Source organism: Gossypium hirsutum, chromosome A05 (assembly GCF_007990345.1).
Source record: "Gossypium hirsutum isolate 1008001.06 chromosome A05, Gossypium_hirsutum_v2.1, whole genome shotgun sequence".
NCBI lineage: Eukaryota > Viridiplantae > Streptophyta > Magnoliopsida > Malvales > Malvaceae > Gossypium > Gossypium hirsutum.
The window spans coordinates 16522476-16547460 of record NC_053428.1 but is presented as its reverse complement, the minus strand read 5'-3'; the positions used below and the strand labels follow the sequence as shown (position 1 = coordinate 16547460).

Below are 24985 nucleotides of genomic sequence, written 5' to 3'. Positions count from 1 at the left end.
TGTATGTGGTCATCAAGCTCTATAAGGATTTCGTTTGAGTTTCGGTCTACCTTGATTTTGGCGGTATCAAAATTTTAGATGTGAATTTTCATTTCCATGTGTTACTTGTGTTTTTTATTTACTCTGCATAATGGATTAAGGGGGGTAGGTGGCCCAATCACGGCAAGGAACAGGGCCGTCACTAACTCAATTCGGGTCGCTAAGTCAACTCGCAAGTTGCATGTCGCATCGCAACCACCAAATTGAATCCCCGATCATTACATTATCTTTGTTCCTAATTTTTTAGGTTTTACACACAAAAAAAGAAAGGGGTGAATCAAATTAGTTATTAAAAAGAACCAATCCATCGATCATAACTACTGCATAATTAATTTTAATTATAGCAGGGTTCAGTCAGCCTCAGTTGTATCTCTCAAAAATCAAATCATTCAAAAGTGATGTATGCTAATCACTAAATAAATTTGTCATTAACCAAACTAATCCCATTTAACTATGACGTTAAACCAAATCCAAAATCTAAATGCGTCAATAAAAAAATCCCACCTGCCCCTTTTTTACTTGTCACCTCAGGTCAACTCACCCAAACTCCGTTTCTTACGTTGATCTAAAATAAATTAAAATTTGCCGCTGCTACCAGCCAAATGATTAGAAAGAAAATTACTAAGAAGCAACGTTGTGGTTCTAAAAGCTTAAAAAGCGGTAAAAAGGAAACAACCGTGAGAAACATGCGTTCAGGAGACGGTGTCGTTTTCTAAAAGCTTTATTGATCTTCCTCGACTCCCCGCTAATCATGCACCAAAAGGTAAAACTTCGTAAAGGTGAGAAAAAGCCAAAGATGGGGAAAACGGACTTCAAAAGCTTACAAATCAAATACAGTAAAATTCTTGCCCTGAAATCCGACGCGCTCTCTCTCTTTCTCTCTCTTTTCGTTTTCCTTTTCAAGAGTTCCTCGGTTCAAATTCCAGCAAAGGTTTTTCGGTTTTAGAATCTTCGCGACGCGGCACACGGTGCCGTGCATGTGCTTGTGAGAGAGATGGCGATAGATACCGAGCAAAAGTCACCGTCCGATGGCAAAGTTTGGGGAATTTTTAAGCTGCCTTTTCGCCAAACCGGGAATAATACCAGAACGACGCCGTCTTCTTCCTCAGCGTCTAATCTATACGTTCAAACTCAACCTCATGTCGAAGGATCGAATCATCACGGCTCTGCCATTTCGGTTTCCTCCGTTGCAAAGTCGCTTTTGCCGACTCGGCGTCGGCTCAAACTTGATCCAGCTAATAAGCTATATTTTCCATGTATGTACTTCCCTTTTAAAAAATTATCTTTCCAGACCTTCAAAAATTATATCTTATAAGATTTTGGATTTTCCATTTGTTTGATCAAAAAGCTAAAGCAAAAACTATGATCCTTATTTTAGGAAATTGACAGTGAAGTCAACTAAAATTTAAGATTGTTAATTAAAGTAGCTGATAAAAGGCAGAGTATAATTTTGAAGTTTTGCTTCAGTTTTTTTCACCCCTTTTACTTGTAACTAAGCAAATTTAACTTTGAAATGAGAACCACTAAAAATAAGGATATTTTGACTTAATTTGGGAATTTTTCTTTTTGATTTATTTCTAAAGAAGTGCATCCGAATTTGAAGATTGTGAATTTAAAAGCCATTATTATATACTATTTAAAATTTTAACCCATTCAGATTACAATTTTCTTATTCTTAATTGTATATTTTGGTTTGTTTTTCCAAGATGAACCTGGCAAACAGGTGAGGAGCGCAGTCAGGATAAAAAACACAAGCAAGTCATATACAGCTTTCAAGGTACACGTTATTATACTTTTGAAACATTTCTGATTCCCTTTGTTGTTTTTGTTTTCATCATTGTCCTTATTTGGTATGTTAGTGATTTGTAAGTTAGAGACAGAACTGAAAACAACGAGCAAGTATATTTTTGTTAAATGTTTTATACTATACCCACTGCTTTGATGAATTTCATAATGAGTCCTTTTGTTTTTGTTGGTTTAGTTTCAAACAACTGCACCAAAGAGCTGTTTCATGCGCCCTCCGGGTGCCATTCTAGCCCCCGGCGAGAGCATCATAGCAACGGGTAAATGTTTTTTTGCACGCTTATGCATACCCTTCACTTCTGGTTTTTATCATGCTTTGGCACTGGGCAGACATATTTGTTTTGTTTATTTTTCTTTATCTTTTGAAACATTCTTATGAATTTCTATTTCTGTTTTTGAATGGATTTACTAGTCTTCAAGTTCGTGGAGCCTCCTGAGAACAATGAAAAACAGATGGATCAAAAGAGCAGGGTTAAGTTTAAAATTATGAGTCTTAAGGTGAAAGGTCCAATGGACTACATACCTGAGCTGGTTAGTAGAACTCCCATAAAACTGCATTTTTGTGTGGTTCACATGGATAACAAAAATTAAGACTTTATAATTTGAGGATGTTTAGATGCTGGGGAGTTTATGATGAAAAAATGAAGTAATATTCTGTATTGTTGATGCAAATAATATTTAGTTTATGTGGTTGATACTTAAATTTCTCTCAGATAAGTAGCTTATGTCCTCACAAATATTGCAGTACTATAGATTGGATTCTTTTATTTCCAAAGCTTTATAATTTGAAGCATAAAATGTCATTCTGGAACAAATTTCTATACCCATTGTTCTTTTATTGACTTGGGGTTAAGATCTCCTCTATTAGTTTTTTTGTCCATTACTTTCCAATTGAACTTTTTAACCACTTTTCATAAGTATGCCTTTCACCCTTCATAGGCAGATCCTATACATGTAAATGGTGCTCGTGTGTTGAAAATTAATGGACAAATAAGTAATGGAAGGGAGTCCCACCCCTGGATATGTGCCTGCTGCATAAAGAAACTACTGCACTTTGGGGCACTTTGGAGCCAGATTTTTTCTTTTTTTCATTTTTGTCATCAAGATGGCCTGGTGTTGCTGTAAATGGCCTTTTGAAGGCTGCTTATGTGCATGCTTGATGGGATGAGAATTTTTTTTTTTTCCTCCAAGCTGATCTTGGGCCAATTTTGAAAGAGGCATGCACGGTTTTTCAATAATATTTTGGGTTGTCTTTCTGCCATTGCGTGATGCACAATTGTAAATTTCACCATCTATACTATTGATCGATTGCTTCTCTACCTATCTGTATTCCTTCCTCTTGTGGTTGGATATTTTTAATTTTGTCGAGTAATTAATCTTAGGTGCCTGGTTTTTGCAGTTTGATGAGCAGAAGGATCAAGTTGCAATAGAACAAATACTACGGGTTGTTTTCCTAGATCCTGAGCGTCCTTGTCCTGTAAGTACCATTAGCTTGTTACTCCCGTTTCCACAAACTATATCTGCCTTCATTCACTTTTGCTTCTGCTTTTAGACATTTGCATATCAACAATTTCCACAATGCTGATGCTTAAAATCTTTACAAAAGTATCAATACTGTAGGAAACTAATAGCCCTCCAAAAAAAAAAAAACTGAAGAACACATAATTAGCGAAATATTTATGGGTTTGTGCCTCGTGACAGGCTCTGGAAAAATTGAAGTGTCAATTAGATGAGGCTGATGCTGCGCTGGAGGCACGCAAAAAGCCTCCAGAGGATTCAGGTCCAAGGATCATTGGGGAAGGACTCGTCATAGATGAATGGGTAATAGTTTTCTTATAACCATCTGATGTCAATTATGCTTATAGATGATTTACTTGTGTGGCATGCATTACTTAAAAGACTGTCAATTTCTATTTTGTAGAAAGAACGAAGGGAGAGATACCTAGCTCGACAGCAGGTTGAAGGAGTAGACTCAGCTTAAAGTGGCAATTCTCATAATTTGCTTTATATCATGTGATTGAAATCTGATATAATGATCATCTCGTGCATATATACCCGTCAAATCTTTTAATGTTAACCTTAAAAGGGTGTCATCTTGGTACTTAGGATGAATGATGAGGAAACTCGTAATCTATTGTTGTACAAACGTGAGCTTGACTTTTCTGTAATTGGAAACTCAGCTAGTTACCATCAGCTTTGTAGATAAATGTGATTTTGTCGCCCCCCCTAAGGGAATAAAACTCGTGTTCATGGGATGTAATACGCTAAAAGGATCTCCAAGTGTTATATAATGTTCGCATAATTTGTCTTCAAGTTTTTTTTTAACATTTTGTGAAATGGGTGGCTTCATCTAACTATATGTCTGATGATGTTGATCGAAGATGAACACTTTTGGTTTATGGACATATTTAGATAATCGTTTTTTAGTTATTACAGAAGGTTTCTATTATTGGGACCGATCCCAGCTGTCCCTGGTACTGTATGGTAGGGTTGGGCCAAGGCGCCCACAACTTGAAACCTCGAAGGGGAATGATAAACTGTTGGCTTTCCATTGGCTTGGATCGGCAGAACACGCCAAGCCTGTGATGGTTTAAAGGGGATTCATAAATTCTACATCAACTGTATACTGGTCTTGTAGTATAAAGGTTGAAGCTGACAATTTTGGTTTGTTATATAGATGGTGACGATTGACATTAAAATATGGTTAGGTTTATTGGAGTGGGTGGATGTTACTTTGTTATAGAAAGCCATGAATCTCCCATCAACTGTATTATAATTGATTTTGGAATATTCACCACCACAAAGTACAAAAGGTGATGGCGTCTCCTTTGCTGCTGTTTCTTGCCCTTTTCGTTATTGCTTATAAAAGTGGCGTTGGTTGGGCTTCATCAGAATCAGGAAATTTTGTTTGTCATGGTCCTATAAGCGGCCATTCGGCCCTATCTTCCCTTCCATTTTCAGTTACTTTCTCCAACGTTTTCTCCAACGTTCATTACCTGGTTTTACAGTATACGAAGGTTGAATATAAGGTGAGGACAGAGAGGCCGATCTTCATAAATAAAATACTTTCGTTTCATCAATTGTACTTCACAAGGTCGATCGAGCATTACCTGCTCCGCTCAGGGGCTGCCACGTTTCTCGCAAAAAATTATAATATAAAATAAAAACAAATTCCGACAAATTCCTTTAGAGTTGGATGACCCCAATCAATAATTAGAAACAAAAGATGTTTCCGCCAGTGGTAAAGCCCAGAAACCATGGTTGCCACTTTTGCCACATGCGGTTTTGATAATGACAGGATCCTCGAAACCACCATCCTCGCCAACTGATAATTTTCCATTGATTTCTATATATAATGGAGGGCTCCCCCATCTTTGCTTTTCAACACACTTGCAAGAATCAAGGATAAGCTACAAATCCAGAGAAAACTAGTAAAAGATGAGTTATTTGAGTAGAGTTTGCATGGCAGCAAGTGTAGCTGCAGTGGAAGGCCGCAGAGATTGCAGCTCCAAATGGAGTTCCAGTCTACAGCCTATTAACGCCAGCAAGGGAAACCATTTCCCCACCGCTGCTTCATCAGATGATAGACAATACATCAAGGCCAAATCCAATGAAAACAATAAAAATCAAAGCGAAGAGTCTCTTCAGAGAGTGATGTACTTGAATTGCTGGACCCAAAGCTAACCTCTGTACTGCCGGGATATCAACCAGTTTTACATCTTATAGCTTGGCAATCCCAACAGTCTTTGCCGTCCATGCCCCATGGCATAGTTGATGTGGTCTGAAACGATGAAATCCAGAGACACGACCGCTTTCTTAATTGTGATTCTTAACGATTCCACTGCCAAAGTTTTGGTTTGTAAAAAAAAAACAATATATGATGTATACTTTTTTCAGTGAAACTGATGAAGAAATTCTTATATGTCAAGTTTTTTTAGCTCTTTCCTTATTCTGTATGTTACGAAGATGGATTTTGCTTCAAGTCTTTAATCCAGGAAATTGATTTACCCAAGAGCAGAACAGGTTTACAAAGCTCAGGGCAAAAATTAATAATAGAAAGAACAAAATTGCACTTGATTGTTGTTCTTTTGATGAAAGTTGAGAAATTGGGGAGTAAGTCTGAAACCATAATCTGAAAAACAAAGTTTGAAATGTTTTCATTTATGTTTAATATTATTAGACTGAATCAAATGTATAGAAATGTAGGTGATTCAATGAATAGAGTGTGATTCACTCTTTTGTCAGTCAATGGCTTTGTGTTGCTGCAAAAGCATAATCAATCAGCTGATTCAACCAGAAGATCGTCTCTGTCGTCCTTAATTTGTATTTTTTGAAATTTTGTTGTTTTTTCTTTAATTTGTTTTCCATATTAAGCAAAACCTTTTGTTTGCAATGTGTGGAACAGATTGGTAGTTTTTTAAGTTTAGGATTAGGACATTAGTGAACGTTTCCAATTAGGAACATCTATTCGGGCCCAACATAGCATAAGGCTGATTCCAAGACCCATAATCAACATCAAATGAAACAGGCTATCCACAAGTAACCAAAAGAATTAAATCCCATCTTATCCAAAAAATTGTGTATTGAAAAGGTAAGGTTTTGGGTGTTTAACTGGGGGAAACAAAATTGCCCAATGCTCACCACGACGTAATCATGTGATTCTCCTTTCCTATCTTCCCTTTTCATTTCTTCAATACCATTTTAGCTTCAATACGTTACTTTCCTTTTACATATCTCACGGACAGCTTACACTAAATTTGTCACAAAATGCAAGTGTATTTTTCTTTCACTGAATACAAGGTTTATTGTCATGTTATCTTCGATGCGAAATTAGCAAAACAACTCTATGGCTTTTTTTTTTAAAGGGTGACTTTTATTTTTCTCATATTATATTTTAATTATTTGTGTTTGAAATATTATGTAATGTTACGAAGTGTTTATTCTACCGGTGATTTTATGTAACAATCCAAATAGATTTTAAATGTTAAATTGAATGTTTAGTTGTTGGGATGAAAATATATTTTTAATTAAATAAATTTAATTTGGATTACCATGTAAGAATAGGATATCCAAGTTGGTATTTAAAATCTATTTGGAGGGTCATCTTAACAGTAAAGCAACCACTTAGTAAATAACTAAAACGTAATATTTTAAACAAAAGTGATTATTTAAAAAAAAAAAGCTTAGAATTTAAAAAGAAAAAGCTTATCTTAAGATCAGGTGAAATCTTTAAGATACAAAATAAGTAGAGAAATGGAGAAATAATTCACTAACTAAAATGTGTGTTAAAGATTCCTGGTTATCAACAGAGGGAATCCATTATCCATTTTTAAATTAAATAAAAAAATGGATCAGGTTGTGGTGTAATTTTGGTGATGGTTGAATCACCTTAGTTTTGGTTTTATCATGTGTCATAAATTCAGAGGAACAATGCTACCTTTCATTCCGTCATCGGGTTACATAAGTGCATGAAGCTGCAAATTATTTATTTTGTATTTTAATTAAAATCCAAATCCATTGCCAGATAGAGATTCCTAATCAAATATCTCAAATCATTTGTGGAGATTCCTGTTTTTCAATTACAGGTTGAAATCAATGCACAAGACACTTGTATGATTGAAATTTATATATATATATATTTGATCCAATAACATTAAAAACCAATAGTATATACTAATGTCAAAACCTAAAAATGAAAACGAGGAGAAAAGTAAATAACTAATCCATAGTTTGGTGGAGTGAAGTCTACACATTCTTTGGAACATGGTTTCCCTTGCTCATTTCCATACCTCCATTAGAGTAATCAGCTTCTTCGACGAATCGGGACCAATACCAGTGAGATCTCCAGACTTGGTTCATCTCTTCGATTGGAATACCCTTGGTCTCAGGCAAGAAGTAGTACACAAAGATCGACATCACCACCACAAAGAAGGCGAAGAACAGGAATAGCCCGAATTTCAAGTGGCAAAGCATGGATAAGAACACTTGTGCCACAGCGAATGTGAAGATCATGTTCACCGACACGTTCACACTTTGTGCGGCTGATCGGATTTCCAATGGGAAAATTTCACTAGGCACCAACCATCCGAGGGGTCCCCAAGACCAGGCGAACCCGGCCACGTAAATGCAGATGAAAAGTACCACAGCAATGGCGTACCATTTGGGAAGGTCACCTGGGTTCCCGCTAACCCCAAACTTTGCACCGATGCATGCCGCCACAACAGCCTGCAAAAAGCATAAAAAAATTTAGTACCACCAACTTAATTTAGTTGACGATGTGTAAAATTTCATGTGAAAAAAAATCCAAGTACCTGGCAAATCAACATTTGAACTCCACCCTCTAGGAAAAGGAACCTCCTTCCCCACTTATCAACACCATAGATTGAAACCAATGTCGCACCTACGTTAACAATACCGGTGATCACTGCGGACATGAGGGAAGCATCGTCCCCGAAACCAATTGTGTTGAACAATACAGGTGCATAAAACATAATGACATTAATGCCGGTTAGTTGTTGGAAGAAAGGAATTAAGATGGCCATGGTTAGATGAGGCCTGTATTTCCTCTGCAACAAGTTGGTCCAAGGGTGATCAACAAGCTTCGAGGCATCACTGGCAGCGACTAGGTCCTTAAACTCCTCATCAACATCATCAACCCCTCGGATTTTCTTGAGTTTGGCTCTGGCTTCCTCGGTTTGACCACGTTCGATCATGGAGTTTGGTGTGTCAGGTAGAACTAGGGATCCAACGGTGATGATAAGGGCAGGGACCATTGCGCCACCCAAACTCAGGCGCCATCCCCACCCTCCTTTGATCTTAGCAAAGAAATAATTCAGCACGTTGGCAATTAGGATACCAACTGTAATTGACAATTGGAACCCAATGTTCAATGCTCCTCTATATTTGTAGGGTGCCATTTCTGAGAGGTAGAGGGGCACTGACTGTAAAAATCAGACCCAAAGAAAAGAGTTAGTCGAAATTGAACTTATAATATTACGAATAGTTTAGAAAATTAAACGTTAGGCAAGGAAGTAATGTAGAAATTGTCATTCTCGGGGACCACATAGCTTTGTCAAGTTGTCAATGTGAATATATTGGATTAAAAAAAAGTTATAACTTGATTTCTTTTCAACACATCGAAGTCACGCTTGTAGAAAGAAGGCAACCACCATTTTTATTAAATTATAATAAGGACGTATTGTTTCAATTTTCAAGTTGGAGTAAACTTTAGCGGAAAAAGAAGATGTCAGACAAGGAAAAACCGGACACGTTTGACCGAGGAAAAATAAAAGAGAACAGTAATAATAAAACACAAACAAACACTGTTTTCAAGCAATAGTAACTCCATTTATTGTATTTCATTATTAACGACAAACTGGTGAGTTATTGCTGACATTCAGATCTCAAGGGATGAAAGCTTGAAGAAGATTGGTCAGTTTTAGGTAGAAAAAGAATAGAGGGTTTTTTTTTACGGTGAAAAGGAATAGAGAAGCTCATATCTGGATCTGAAACAAGCATTGTGAAGGCATGGTTTCTTGTCATTTTCGAAACCAAATATTTGTCTGATCTTTTAATACTCAGAACAATCTCAAAAGACAAAGGAAAAAAAAACACAGATCTGGAAAAAAAAAGTTCAGGTTTCAAGGAACAGGAACACAAAGGGACACGTTACACGACAAAAAAACCCTGCAAAATTCTAAATTTAAAAAAATGAACTTTTTGTCACTCTTTACAAAGAGCACTTTCTTTTTTTGTTCTCTACGAACAACTTGCAATGAAACAAAACAAAAACTCAAACTTAGGGGAACAAGTAAGAATTAAGAACCCAATAAGCATACGAATCTCTGACCGAGAACAGGAGAGAGAAACAAATCCATATATAAGATCGAAATCAAAAGTTTTTTTGGAGTAGATAATGGTTAAATTACCTGATTGGCGAATCCGACACCGAAACCAAGCAACATTCTACCAACAATCAACATCCAAACAGCTTTGGCAAATCCATTGATAAGAGCTCCGGCGAAGAAAAGTAGACCACCAAAGAGCATGGACAATTTCCTTCCAAGCCTCCGGGTGACGGTGGAGGCTACCAAGGAAGACAAAAGAGCGGCCAAATACAGCGACGATGTGAACATCGTCAGGGTTTGGCTATCGTATTGACAATATTGGTTAGTCGACTTATCAGCTTCCTTCTTCTCCCACACTTTTCGGAAGAACTTTTGAAGGAATGGCGTCATAGTCGTCACCCCACCTGTTAAAACTCCACATTGAACAAAAAGAAAACATTAGTTTCTATTTCAAGAACCAATCCAAGAAACAAGAAAAACAAATCATAATCTTTGAAACATTACCAGAAATCCCAATATCATAACCGAAAATCAGACCCCCCATGGCTGCAACAATACATGTTATAGTGACGTAAGGAGTAAGGTTCCCCGGGTACGGCTTCCTGCTGTCGCCGCCGCCGACGCCAATTACTCCTCCACCCGCCATTATCGATCTTTCTTTACTTCAATCGTAAACTAAAAAGCAGGAATGAAGAGAGAAATATAAAGATGGGGAAAGACGATGAATAGAAATAAAAAGATGAAGCGAATACTACAATCCAAGCGAAAGAAGATAGAGGAGTTAGAAGAGGAGAGGGGTTTATATAGAGAGAAGAATAAATTTTCACGATACTTGAGGAAAAAAGGTTGAGCTGTCATAAAGATAAGATATTATTTTTTAATTAAAATTTATTCGATAATGGTTTTTATTTAAGTGTAAGATGGAAATTAATTAAATTTGGTTTGCCTTTGATGATGTTTGGTTTTGGGACTCTTCCATATGTTTTTTGATCTCCAAAAGAGTAGTCATGTTTTATTAGGTTTCGTGCATGAGATATGGCTTTGCTAAAATCTTTCTTTAATTAATATTAGTAATAGTTAAATGTGGCAGTAAAGATAGAAATTTATTTTTCACGGAAATAAAGTAATTTTATATTATAATATTCTCTTTGAAATAAAGTCTCCTTTAATGTCCACCGTTTGATGGCCCTACAAAACAACTTTATTAATCAAACTTGATATGGTAGGTGATGTCACTCCGCATTCAGATACGTCCATATCACTGTAGCTTAAACAAAGTTTAGGTGTTGGTAACAAAATCCCACCACAATTAAGATTGTGTTCAAGAGGAGGAGTCGGTGGCATACAGTTGGGAAAAGATTAAACTGAAATCAACACGTCAAATATTATTCAATCTGAGTTGGCCAAAAACATTAGCCTCTCCACCTATATTTATTTATCCAACTTCGGATAATGTTAGATATGTCACGTCGGACTAAAGTCATAAAGCGGATAAAACGTGAGCTTAAACATCTTTACAGCCAACTTTTTTATATTCCATGTGAATACCCCAAATATACGAGTAAATTCTTCTTTCTTTATTAGAACCTACGAGTATAGATGATACATGTATATATAATTTCTAGCATATATATCAGATTTCCTCTATTTATTGTATTTAATATAATGCTAATCTTGTAACAAGTATTTTTAGAATCTCTTCCTATAAAAACTTTAATTTCTGTAATTAAGGGAAAAAATTCAATGAATATTTGATATCTTTTTTTTTGAATAAATTCATTATAATTTCTAATCATATCTACTTATGTTGACACAATGACTAAAACTATTCATAGCTCCTCCTCAACGCATAAATAGGGTGATAATGCACTTCAACGGACTCGAAGCTATATCCTCTTGCATTGGCAACAATATCCATACCAATCAAGTTAAAGACTCAATCGACATAATATTGATAGAAGTGATTATGGTAATAAATAAATTAGAAGTGATTAACTTGTATTAGTTAGCATAAAATTAAATTAGTTTTATATATTTTTCTTACTTTTTATTTTATTTTATTTGTATTGTTAAATTTATCAATATAATTATACATCTTATGAATATAAAGTTTTGAAGCAATTTGATATCTTTAACATAATGATTGAAAATAACATTTTTATCCAGTTGGACTTTTTTATGCAATGCCAAAAATATTTATAACTCGTATCCTCATATTTGTTGTTGAAGTAATAATATAAATCGAGCTAAAGCTTAATTGACATTGTGAAACATATTTCGCATCAATTAAATAGTTGTATTTTTAATTATTAATATAAAATTAAAATGATAAATTTTTGGATCTGATCATTTATAAAAAAAATTTAAAATAATAAAAAAATGCAAAATCGATTTTTTACCATAATGAATCGATATTATCCCATGCATGAATCTTATTTCTTATCTTTTTAACCATGCATGGAAAGAGCAAAGGAGCGGTGATTTCGCAATTATTGAGGGAAGTTCGGTTGGAGAAGATTTTGAGATGACGTTGGAGGAGATTTGTTCATTGTTGTGTTCGAAAGACTTTTGCTGTGAGTGTCGTTTCCCCTGAAGTCATGGAGATAAGATTAGACACACTGTAAAGCTCCCAAAACGGAGTATCTTCTTCAACTCAACTCAACTGAACTAGTTTTGTTTTGTTTTTCTTACCACAGTAGGACATATGTAATAAAACGAAACTCACTTGTTTTAGTTTTGCTTTGATTGTTCGATTATAAATTTCCCGAGATTAGACTGTTTGATTTGGGTGGTCCAATTGCATTGACATCAAACTCTATTACGTTGAATATGCATGTTACAGTGTAAGATGTGGAATATTTGCTTGGGGCTCACCTAATTTCACTTCTAGAAGCATTTGACCGTGATGTTTCAATGAATAATACATCCAAGAGTTGATTATTTGAAAATTATATTTGGGTATATGGAGGCTCATGGAAATTTATCATTTTGAGCAGAGGTGAAATAACGTACTTGGATACATCTTAAATAAATATATTCTCAAGTACTTCTCTTCTTTATTCTTTGCTCTTTTTTGCTCTGGATAGAGGAGGAAAAAAGAATGAAACGACAAATTAGCAGGAATATTATGTGTATGATTATGTTTTTAAATAATTATTTTACAAAAGGAATCATCACCCGTGTACTAATCATTTTAGCGAGAATAATGAAATATTTTAAGATCTTTAAAGTGAGAAGAACAACTAATCAATAATTAGGGTTTAGTCATTATTTTTTGAAAAATAAAAAAAACCCTTGGAAATCATATATTTTGTACCAAAACAAAGTTAAATGGCATATAAATGGGGTTTTTACTATGAGTGCTTTTTACAAAAGTGAAGAATAGAAGGTTCTCTTTGGAAACATCCTAGAAGCACAGAAATCAGTAAAAGAGAAAGAAGGTACAAAATAAAGGAAAAGAAAAAAAGTGTGAAAACAAGGCTTCCTGTTGCAGATTCTCAAAGTAAATCAAATCCCATTAGCATAAAAGTTGTGGTGAAAGTAACATATTTTTTTTCCCCACCAATGGAGGTGCCCTTTTGGAGGTTTCATCGTTTCTCACTTTCGATTTTTCTTTTGCAGAGGGAGTTTTGTTTTTAGCAATGGTTGACGTCAAACGCATCAAAACAGCCGACGTGACCCAAACATTGGATTGCCAAAACTGGCAACTGGAGAGCTAAAGTGCTGTACTTTGTTAACAATACAGCATATTGGCTTGCACGCACCGTCCGTTGGCTCTGTTACCGCTAAGTTGTAAACCATGAACCATTGGTTGACTTTTCCAAAGCCACAACCATATCCTTTTGGTTTGGTGGGGGCATTCAAAGATGGGTGGCTTGACCCAAATAGAGTAGAATGGAAGGAATCAATGGAAAAACAGAAACTGAGGAAGAGTCAAGTGGTGCAAATAGGAAGCTGGGGACCTCATGCCTTGGTTACTTCTTACTGGTTAGTAGCCACTATCCAAAAGGTTACTACCGTAATATCTTGGGTAACTTTTTCTTCCATGGAATGATTGGGTAGAGGAGTAGGGTATAGGGGTAGTTCAATGGTTAATCGATCACTGATCCTAATTATCATTAACTAAATTAATCAGCTCTTTTAAACCCTTAACCGTTAATCAAATCAAATTTTTTTTTAAAAAAATTAACCGAACCAAATTTTTTCGGTTAATTCGGTTGGTTAACCGAATTAACTGAAATATATATTATATTTGGTTAAAACAAGTATAAAACATATAAAAAATTAACCAACTAAATCGACCTATTAATTTATATTTTCAAAAAATTAGCCGAACTGACCGAATACTTATATATTATAACATTATTTATTAAATTCGGTTAATTCGGTTAACCGGCCGATTTTGAACCGAATTAACCGTTAACCAAACTTTTAAAAAATTATTAACCGACCCTGACCGAATTAATTCGGTTAACCGACTGATTAATCGAATTTAGTCGGTTAACCGAATTAATTCTGACCCGAAATTTGCACACCCCTAGTGGGGGTAGGACTGAGATTCCCTCCTTAAAGCATTTTTTTTTTGAGATTTGTAGTTTCTTCTTTAATAATATTATGTTTAAAGTTTAAATTTTTATCTTTTCAAAATCTCAGTGGAGAGTACAATATAATTTATAATTACACCAAATATATATATTGATTTTTTAGTTTAATATTTTAAAAATTATAATTTATTTTTAATATAAATATATTCACATGTACATAACTTTAAAATACATAGTAAATATCTTAAAGGCATCAAAATGACACATAAAACATTGTAAAAGGTCAAATAATAATTATAATTTTGTTTCATAAGTTACAAGTATATTAGTAGTTTTAATTGGATATATTAAATAATCAATTTTGTAATTAACCATAAACAAAATAAAGCTAGTAGGTTTATATAGGATAACTCAAATTTTTTAAAGATTCAGTTGATCGGGCTAAACACTTGGTGAAGTAAAATGAGACCATTATTTACTAAAATTACCGCTACATATAAAAACAAAAAAAGCTCGCACACGCGCACACACACGCACCTGTTCAAAATGAATCCTTGAAGCCGGTTGGACTTTTGATGTTTGAGAGCCCAATGAAGCAATGACTTGTGTTCACACGTGCGTAGTTTGCCAACTATTTCTGCAGTGTAGTGTTCGGTTCCCTTGAGTTTGATTTTCTATCTAGACTTGCTTTAAGCAAATATATATACTTTATGTTTTAAATATTAAAGATGAGAGATTTTTAAGTTAATTTGGGGAGTAAAGTATATATACGATTGAAACTAAAATGCAAGTCAATTTGTATTCTGGAAAACACAATTATAAGGTCGAAATGAAGTAAAGTTTGGATGAAATGTTGTGCGTTTAAATTCTTGAAGCCCAATAATGCAGCATTGTCGAACTCGACCAATAAAGCTCTTTTCTTTAAAAAAAAGGTTTCAAAAGTTAATTAAGTAGATTCAATTCCAAAGTGCCCTACTTCTTGATTTGGGTTTTCATTTGTATACTTAATTACAGCATTTTCCAGTTGGGTGACATAGGGTCAAACACAGCCAACCTTTCCTTTATTAACTTAAGATAAGTATAAGAAGACTATTATTACTACCATTATTCGGCCATCAAAGGGATAAGCATAGATAGAGAAGAAAAGAGAGCTCCAAATGCAATATCTAAGTCAACCCAATACTCGTCAGAATCATTACGGGAATATGAAGAAAAGAAAAGCAGATGAGTATGAAAATTGGGTTCTGTTTTTTTGGTTATAATTTGAAGTCTTACTTTGCTGGTTTATGCTTATCTGAAAATAATGCAAACTAACTTAACGGCCATGCTAGTTATGACAAATTGACCAAGGGCATATGAATAAGATAGCCGTTGCTTAGCAATAGCAAATATTGTTTTTAGGTTCACATGATCTCAGCTGTCAATTTGCTTTAATAATAATAATTTCGACGACTTGGGTTGCGGTGTTCATGGTTTTCTCGGCTTCAAATGAATAGATGGTGCTGCTCCTTCAAAGCCAACCAATATCACATCTTTAAAATTTAATTACTACCATGTTGGCCCATTTGCTCTCTCTCTCACTCTCTCTTTCTTTTCTAATTTAAAATACACATTTTATTTCAAGTGGATATTTTTCAATTTTCAAGGGTAAATAATTTTATTTTACTAAAGTGAGAGCTTGAATATCTTTTTCTTAAAAAAAAACGAAGTTAATCATTAAAATACCACGATTTGACTTCCTCATAAAAAAACTAAAATAAAATCAATAAACCCCTTTTCTTGAATTTTGTAGTTTTTGAGGATGCTTTCAGAGAAAAATAGATTTGAAGGGAAAAAAATATATTAGTATTTTTACTGGAATTGTCAGCTAACGTTCACATTCTGCAAGTAGACGGTTCATCTCATTCTTTTAGCACGAGATTGCTTTTGTTGTTTATTATCATTTTTATAATTACTATAATTAATTGTATATCCTTGTCATTGCTTCCAACATTTAAATTAATTTATTGCAATTTTTCTACTAATCTACCTGTTTTATGTAAAGACAAAAGAACATGCCAACACATGTTTAATCACCCATTTTAATATTGTTTTCTTCTCAAGGGACTTTAATAATAATAATAATTGTTATACCCTCCATCCTAGGACACATGGCAGCAAGCCACTCCAGAGATGTCTCTCTATTTTGTATCTAACGGTTAGTCATTTAAAAAATCAATAATTTAAAAGATCTGATTCTAATCAACTTTTCATTTTCTCTAAAATGATATTTACTCTTCTATTTAAAATATAACTCCTTAAGCCAACAAACATCACTTGAACCTAACTATTTTACACCATAATTCAAAGAGAATTATACAATATGTCTCCTCACAAATATTCTTCCTATGCATTCCACAATGATGATCTGATAGCAGGTTTATCATGACAATACCACCAAACAGGAAACCTCTGCTATATATACTTGATGAAAAAATGATCAAATCCCCAAGCATTATAGCCTCCATATTGTCCTCAAAATCCTCCTTTGCTTCCTTAACTTCCTAGCTCACTCCTCTCATCCGACTCTTCACCCTGCAGAGTGAATCAACTTTTCTCAACATCACCATAACCTCTTCCATGTCTCCTTATGGATATCCAACAACAATAATAATAATACAACAACATATGTGTATATTTTAAAATTACAACAGATTTGTTTACCCATTTCGACTTCACTTTTACTTGCATTAAACCTTGACTAGCCTATGGTAAAGTTGCATCATTTACCACTGCAGTGCATATTATATAGCCAAAATGAAAGTAAATTGAGAAGTAGATGGACAATGGTCAATAGGGGCTTGCAATTTGCATACCCTTTTTCCTGACTACGACCGCGTTCTATATAATAAAAATGAAGGATTTGACCCTAAAAATTGACTATTCGTAAGAAGAAAACTCTACCAGGAAGTAAGCTTGATAAGTCTCTGCCACAATACATAAAATGTCGGTATTAATGAAGTGGACCAATACTTTTGATTTGGAGGTAGATATTAAATCTTTAATTTCACCCCTTCCAACATAACCACTCTACGTTTACATTGACAGCCAATACTGTCGGTTAAATTTGAGCTTTGCTCCCTAAATGATCAAGTTGTTCTCTGGCTACCCAATCAAGATTCCATCATAGTAACAAAGGATAAGAAATTTTTTTTTTAATCAAACATTGAATATTAAAACAACTCTACTCCAGTCTCCATAATATTCAAATATATTAAATTAAAAATACTCGCATGCTACACTCTAAATCAGATTACATAGATGAGCAAAGCATGACAGCAGAGATTAAACGCAGGACAGCAAAAACTTGCATATCGATGAAAATGACAGTTTATGAGTGAAGGGCTGGCTTTGAATTTTCAATTCCATGCCCAAATTTGCACATGTTATCGGATACTTTGATTGGTTCTTCGAAAAGGATAACTAAAAACTAATAGTGGTCCATCACCACCAGCATTTCTTTTTTCTGATGCTGTCGCCTTAGTTATTTTATTCACCAAATTTCCCAAGCAGAACAAGTAAAATTAATTGGATTTGGATAAATATATTTTTATTTGATTTAAATTGACAGCTTAGTGACTGATGGTGCATAGAAATCATGGACCACCAAGAGTTGGAAGTATGATATTTCAGGGAGAATAGTTCAGCCTACAATTCGTCATTCAACATGGAATAACAATCAATTTGTTCACCAGCATACATGGTTCATGGAAAACAGTCTTTATGACTTGGGTACTTACTAAACCATGTTCGGTAGCCATGGAAAATGACGAATCAATGTTAGGACTCGGGTACACTTATCAAATGAAACAAAAATGTAGCACAAACTAAAGCTTGAAAAGATTTTCTAGATTTGCCTCATCTGAGATAGGATCCAATACTTTTGGGCCGATATAGTTTTACTTGTCTTTTGATGGTTTGTTTAAAGGGCTCTTCCAATTCAATTCCCAATCGACAACATGGCCCAAATTATATCCCTATATGTTAGCAAAGGCAAGTGAAATCAGATCTTGTCCAGTGCTAAAAACTATGTGGCAGTAAATGAGAATTTTGCTTGTAATAATTAAAAGCAGCAAGCAACTTGTGGTGTACGCCGCACCAGAACAGAAAGTCTGATGCCCTGCTTCTCAATCACCTAAATGCTAATAAATACTTACCCGCTCCTAACCGCGTCATATTTACTGGTATACAGTAACTAGGTATTTCATTTATCAACCTTTCTTTTAGCATGGACACTATGTGTATTTGCAGTAGCTACATGGCTTGATCATTAATGTTGAGAAGTTCATCATCCCATATGGTTCCCTAGAATATTTTGTATGTCCCAACTTCTAAATCAAGTAGTCTTGTTGATTGGGATTTTTCCTCCTCTTTTTTTTGTTTAAATAAATTTAACCAGCATTTGTTGATTTCTTTTGGTTTGCCAACGAGGCTGGTTTCCATTGAAATGAAAGCAGTCAAATCTTGAGCAAGGTGTCATTTGGCATTGGATTCTGGTGGGTATCATTGCTCATTGATTCAACTTCTCACAGCAATTGAAATCATCTCTCAGAACCACAAAAAGAAACATTTAACTTGCCAGCAGCAGTCTAAGTGAAACATATGGGTCTCAACTTCCAGTTTCGATTCATAACATGGTCCACACTCCACACCCCTAATTAAACCAAGTCGGCTAACTTATTACCATTAAATTCGTGTACTCTACAAATGGTTAGATCCTCAACATTAGGCCATCAAAACCTCTTTCAATTGACTCAAACAGTTGTCTCTCAATTATCATGCTTCTATATCCTATATCTCAATCCTCAAGCTAATAATAAACTGATGCCTGGCGATCTAAGCCTGTGCTTTTATATCAGAATATTAAGTGGTATTAATGAATTAGAAAAATCATGATAAGATGAAGAAGATAATGCTGGCAATAACACAAACAGATAGAGAAGTAACTTTCATCAATCACTATCCCTTCTGTCCCATGATGGCAGCTGACAAGACCTTGATTGCCACTGTTCACATGCCAATTCTGGATTTTCATGCCTTTCCCATGTGCAAGCACCTCAATTGCTTTCCACCATTTCTACACCATATATTAACTAATAAAACTGCAATTGCACAATATTTTAATATATATATGTATATATGTATGAATCTGTAATTCCCAAACAAGAATGCCACAGTATCTTTACAGAATCTATAAGAACAGCTTTTATTTGATTACTAATGATTACAAGTAAAACAAAAAGCTGTTCAAAAGCTGTTTTTCCTTTTCTTTTTCTTTTTCTTTTTTACGAAGGAGAAGGATTTAGGATACAGTGACATTAAAAGATTTGTAAAAACAAGTTAATGAGACTTGCATAACGCTTATGCAGAGATATACAGTAAGCAAAAACAAAAACAAAAATATTACATTCAAGAATGCCAAAATCCACTTAGAATACTACGAAATCTGTTGGTAGACAACTTCCTGACAAGTTTTTTGGCATCATAAACTTCAGCTTCAGCGAGCTTTTCTATGTTCTTTAGATATCCGGAACTGGCAATTTTTCTTCTCCCACTGTTGCAATTTGTCAATGACATTAATATAGAAAGTAAGAGCTTTTTATTACCTGATATGCTATCCTCTTGATCAAGCAACTGGAGAAGAAAGCCTACGTTCCGATCATCTTGAACGAATCGTTTTCGATTTTTTGGGACCGATACCAAGCTAGAGAGTGCCTCGGTTGCCATTTCACGCACTTCATATGACTTTGCATCGAGCAATTTGAGAAGTTCAGGCATGAAACCGGCATCTCCCATTGCCTTTTTAGCCTCTTCTGATGCGCTACACAACCTAAACGTTACCTTCAGTGCCAATTCTTGAACCGAAGCCTCACCGTTGCGTAGCAAGAAGAACAGTTGATTGATAAACCCGAAATTCATCAACATGTTTATGCAACTCTGTGAAGAGAAACATAGATTCTCAATTGCCCTCAATGCTACTTCTCTTGTCTTTGAAGAGGTCGATGATTTCGGATCCAAAACGCGTACTAATGCACGGATCCCTCCTTCTCTAACAACCATTTGACGAACTGAGTCATCTCCGGAAGCCATATTCTGAAGGAACTCCATTGAATTTATCTGCACGATTTCATCTCTTGATCTTGCAAGCTTGATGAACGTTGAAATGGCACCTTCTTCAACAATAAACCTCTTTATCTCGTCAACCCCAACAAGATTTCTCAACAACGCACAAGCAAGACCAATCAGTTCCCCTCCAAACTCACCGCTTGAACATATTTTCAAAAGGGCAGTCACCCCACCATGAGCCGACACTGACCATGCGTTGTCTGAATTAACAGTCAATCTCTGAAGACACCTAGCGGCTCCTTCTTTACCCAACCCACTGCCATTTTCCAGAACCCGAACCAAAGGCCCGATAATCCCAGCTCCAACCAAAACCCCCTTGTACAAATCGAACCCTGATAGTAAAGATACAATCTTTGAAGCCTCCTCTTGAATCTCCATCTCAGGTGAATCAAGAAAGCCTACTAACACATTCACAACGTCACCAACTTCCACAACGAGTTTAGCATACCTCTCATCTTCATCCACAACTTGATATAAATTAACCAAGGCTTGCCTTTTCATTTCTATGTCGCCTATCTTCATTCTTGTCAGCAAATCTCTTATGTAAAACCTCATGTCGTCTTTACCAGCACCAAGGCCAGGCCTTGAAACCACAATGGCAAACCCATGGCTCAGAATCCCAGCACTGTAAATCCCAGAGAGATTCTTTACATGGCTGTCAAATCTTGCAATCATCACATCAAGGTCGCTTTGCATCAAGAGCTTGCCACTGTAGGAAAGATCCGCACAGCTTCTTGCAAGATTATGACACTCATTTGCAGTGACCAAAACGGAAGGGATCAAGCCAGAAAAGACACGTGTGTTTTGGCTTGAATCACAGTTTTCAGCGGCCATTAAGCCTGAATTTAACTCTTCAAGCTTCTTTCGGATAAGCTGCCATTTAACGCTGAAAACTTTGATAGAATGAGAAAGGAAAATCAAAGAAGATATAACCTCAATGGCCTGCCTGAGACCAGCTTTCATTGCCATGAAAGATTCTGTCGAGTTTTGGTGTTGCTCTTCTTCTCCCATTGTTGCTGTCTTCTTTAATCTTTTATCACGAATTTTGAAGCAAACCCATTTTATTTTTCTTTTACAAAAGGAATCTAAGGAAGAAATAGGTGATCTTATCAGAAGACGAGAGAGAGAGAAAGAAGAGGCAGTGACTCCCTATCCATATTCAAAGTTATCTCTATGTTTGCAGCCGAAACAAATTTGAGACTTTATTGTACATTTACAGGGCTGACATTTTGGAACTTTATATAATAGTGACAAGTCAGTAGGATGAAGCCAAGGGTATTTCTGTCATAATAACCATGGTTAAAAAAAAGGGGCTGAAACTCAGACTGTTGGGAGTTGGAAACATGTTTAAAGATCAGAGTAAGTGATGTGATTCAGATTAGAAGATGCATGTTTAAAAGGACATGTGTGTCTGATGAAGGACACGACACAACAGTGTATTTTATCTGTTCTGATGATTGTATATGAATGGATTTACCTTGGGTAGCTCTAGCTCTGGGTTTTAGCTGTTTGGGAATAAAAATCTAGGTAGCAAAAAATCTGGATGCAGCCATCACAAGTGGGCAGTAAATATTTTGTAGGAGGAGGAATTTATTCCCCAAATACAGCCTCTTTTCTTTTTGGGAATATAACTTTAATGAAATCTACCTGCAAATGAGATTAGCAGGTAACTAAAATCACGTTTCAGAGCAGCAGAACATCATATGGTGCAGTAATTACTACTCAATTTAACTGTTGACGTATTAGGTAAGCGTTACTTTCAATACATACACATCTACCTTGCGCGCCTTTTAACACATGGGATCAAAGTTGATGTTTTGAGATTTTAATGGTTGGTTGAATATGATTTTAATTTTATAAGATTATTCATATTTTAGTCAATTCATAATTTTATATTTTTAATTAGTACCAAAATGTCTGAATGTACAATCTATTCTTTAATTTATTTTAGTTTATGAGCATACTCTTATTTAATTTAAATATTTAAGGTTGTCATAATTATGATTTATAAATTTATTTCAATATCATATATTCACTTAATAAAAATAAAAATTATTATAATTTTATACAAATTAAGATTAGAATATATTAAAGAAATTAAACTTGTTAAAATAAATAAATTTTATAATAAAGATTCTTTTTAACTAGTTTTTTTCCATCGACTAAACATCGATCTTTCCTTCTAATCAAATAGATCAAACGGGCAACGAAACATACTTAACATTCTACCCGTATAAGACAATAACCTTACATTCATATAATGTTATTATCAAATTTAATTTTACATTCACTGAACCAAATGTTCCAAAAATGTTTAGGTTCGAGTTTCACCTGTATAAACTACATGAAAATAAATTAAGTTGAGTTGGGTTAGTTATTCAATTTATTACTTAAATTGTCAGTTTCATATATAATTTGATATACCTCAGTTTCAGTACTTAAATCTCAGGTGATAAGTTCATATAATTAAAACGAGGAGTTTAAGACGAAAAAGGCGAGAATTGAGTGAGAGAGGCTTCAGCTTAGATGTTTGGAAGTTTGTAAGATGAGTACAACAATGGCTATAACTTAGTTAATTATTATATAATATTAGTTGAAATGTAGTTCAGTTAACTAATTTTAATATCCGACTTAAGACTTGGGTTAACAGAACCACTAAAATATAAAACATTGCGTCTAATGCACGAGATGGTTTGTTTAAGGTTGGCAACATTCTCAACTTTACTTAATTATATCAATATTTAATTCCTTCCATCCTTAACTAATTACGCCTCTCTCTTTACCAAATTATTCGTCCATGTAAAATATACGTAAAAAATTGATAGACAACAATCTTAAAATCAGGAAATGAAGTGTCTCAACCACCGTGTATGTATATTATCTTATTATATTAAATTTTTTATGATTAATATTTTAATATTAATATAGTAGAGATATCGATTAAAATTTTTATACACATTATAATGACAATTATATCAATCGTTAATATATTAAACTATAAAAAAAAATTACAAACTTTCCCACTTTGAACTTTGAAAAAATGCAAATGATAAGCATGATTGTTAAAGAGATTTATGAACAAATTTAGACAACTAGTTTTAGGGAGTAAGTAGAAAAGGGTGAGTATAGTGAGGAATATGATGTGAAAATTGTGTTTGTGATTTCTTTACTGATTCACATACTCCACGAAAGCATATAATCCTTAAGCTTCTCTGTAAAACTTACTTTACTTTATCTCTTTAACAAGTAAATGAATAAAGTATACTAATTAAGAATCACATGAAAATCAAAAGGAAATGTTTTAGAAAATCGTAGCTTTCACGAAATATTATCTTTTAAGGCTTTTATTAAAATGATTGTATGAATGAATATTAAAAATAAAAAAGTTATTGGGACAATTGGTTACTAAAACCCACAAATTAGCCAATAAGTAAGATGTAAATGAAGGCCATAATAGAGACAAAGCTGCAGGATTAAGGCTTTGAGACAAAACAAACAAATAAAGGCAAAGCCTTTATGGACCACCCAATTTCTAAGGACACCCTTTCCATTTGGTGAGAAAAGAGAAACCCCCCCCCCCCCCCAAAACAAACAAAAAAAAGGAAGTAGCTTTCAATATTCTCAGCATGGAAAAAAAAAGAGAAGAAAAAAGCCCTCCACCACTTCAAAACCATGTGAAGCCCCTTTGTTAGATGCCTTGAAGTAGCAGTCACATATATAGCTTTCTTTTTCTATCCTTATTTTAGGCTTGGTGAGGTTTAGGGTTATGAGAGAAGCTGAAGAAAAAGCCAAAGAGCTGTGTTCTTGTCAAAGCGAATATATTATGCTAAAAGATAACATAAAGGGAATTGATCCCAGTCATTAAAATTAATGAAAGTTTCTAGAGGAAAAGATGATGAGGAATTTAGGGTATCTGTTCCTTACACAAAAAAGAGGAGGCACAAAGGAAACAAAAAATATCAACCCTTAGAAGAAGACAAACGAAATGTTTTTAAAAAAATGAATGACCCATGAACTAAACATGACATGATTAGATGTCTAGTTCCATGCTACAACTGTCGTATTCCTAGACAAAGTGCCCCATTATTGTGCGAGTCACGGATGAATGTTTTTCATAACATCTTTACACAATAACTAAGTCTTTACAAACCTTTAAGATGGATTTTATTAATCAAAATTTAAACTCTATATTTGTAGAACTGATTAAAGAAAAGATATGGGTTTTTCTTTAAGAAGCAAAGGGAGTCGGCAAATTCCATTAAAACCTGAATGTTTCACCCAAACAGTGTTGGATGATTCTTCATCCTCTTTTAACAGCATAATTGGGTAAGCACATGGCCTCAACCCATCACCTTTGGGGGGACCGAATGCTTGTCAAATCCGTCGAGTACTTGCATATTCACCAGCCTTATCAGTAGTGGGGACTTGGTTTATTTTTATTTTTTTATCTTGTCTACATCTCATCATTATCATACAAGATCCAATAAGTAAACTCAGTTAGAATGAGATAAGAGTTCCTTAAGCTTCTTCTTACGATTTAGTTTCAACCAGTTTTCAAAAGCTTTGATTGTTTTGTTGTCACCATGG

General features: G+C 34.6%; 3 protein-coding genes across 3 annotated transcripts; 1 reads left to right on the top strand and 2 right to left on the bottom strand.

Moving 5' to 3' along the window:
* The first annotated feature begins 668 nt into the window (after positions 1-668).
* On the top strand, positions 669-4155 carry LOC107938230 (vesicle-associated protein 4-2). Its single transcript, XM_016871325.2, has 7 exons — positions 669-1295; positions 1746-1816; positions 2021-2102; positions 2255-2373; positions 3242-3319; positions 3544-3663; positions 3764-4155. The coding sequence occupies exons 1-7, from the start codon at positions 1034-1036 to the stop codon at positions 3821-3823; spliced, it is 792 nt and encodes a 263-aa protein (XP_016726814.1). The 5' UTR covers positions 669-1033; the 3' UTR covers positions 3824-4155.
* Positions 4156-7455: 3300 nt separating this feature from the next.
* Positions 7456-10665, bottom strand: LOC107938226 (sugar carrier protein C). Its single transcript, XM_016871319.2, has 4 exons — positions 10194-10665; positions 9771-10093; positions 8154-8783; positions 7456-8067 (listed from the first exon to the last, which is right to left on the bottom strand). Exons 1-4 carry the CDS (start codon positions 10333-10335, stop codon positions 7588-7590), a joined length of 1575 nt encoding a protein of 524 aa, XP_016726808.1. The 5' UTR covers positions 10336-10665; the 3' UTR covers positions 7456-7587.
* Positions 10666-19453: 8788 nt separating this feature from the next.
* LOC107938227 (vacuolar protein 8) lies at positions 19454-21992 on the bottom strand. The gene has a single exon (XM_016871320.2). It carries the CDS (start codon positions 21407-21409, stop codon positions 19682-19684), a length of 1728 nt encoding a protein of 575 aa, XP_016726809.1. The 5' UTR covers positions 21410-21992; the 3' UTR covers positions 19454-19681.
* Between the last annotated feature and the right edge of the window lie 2993 nt (positions 21993-24985).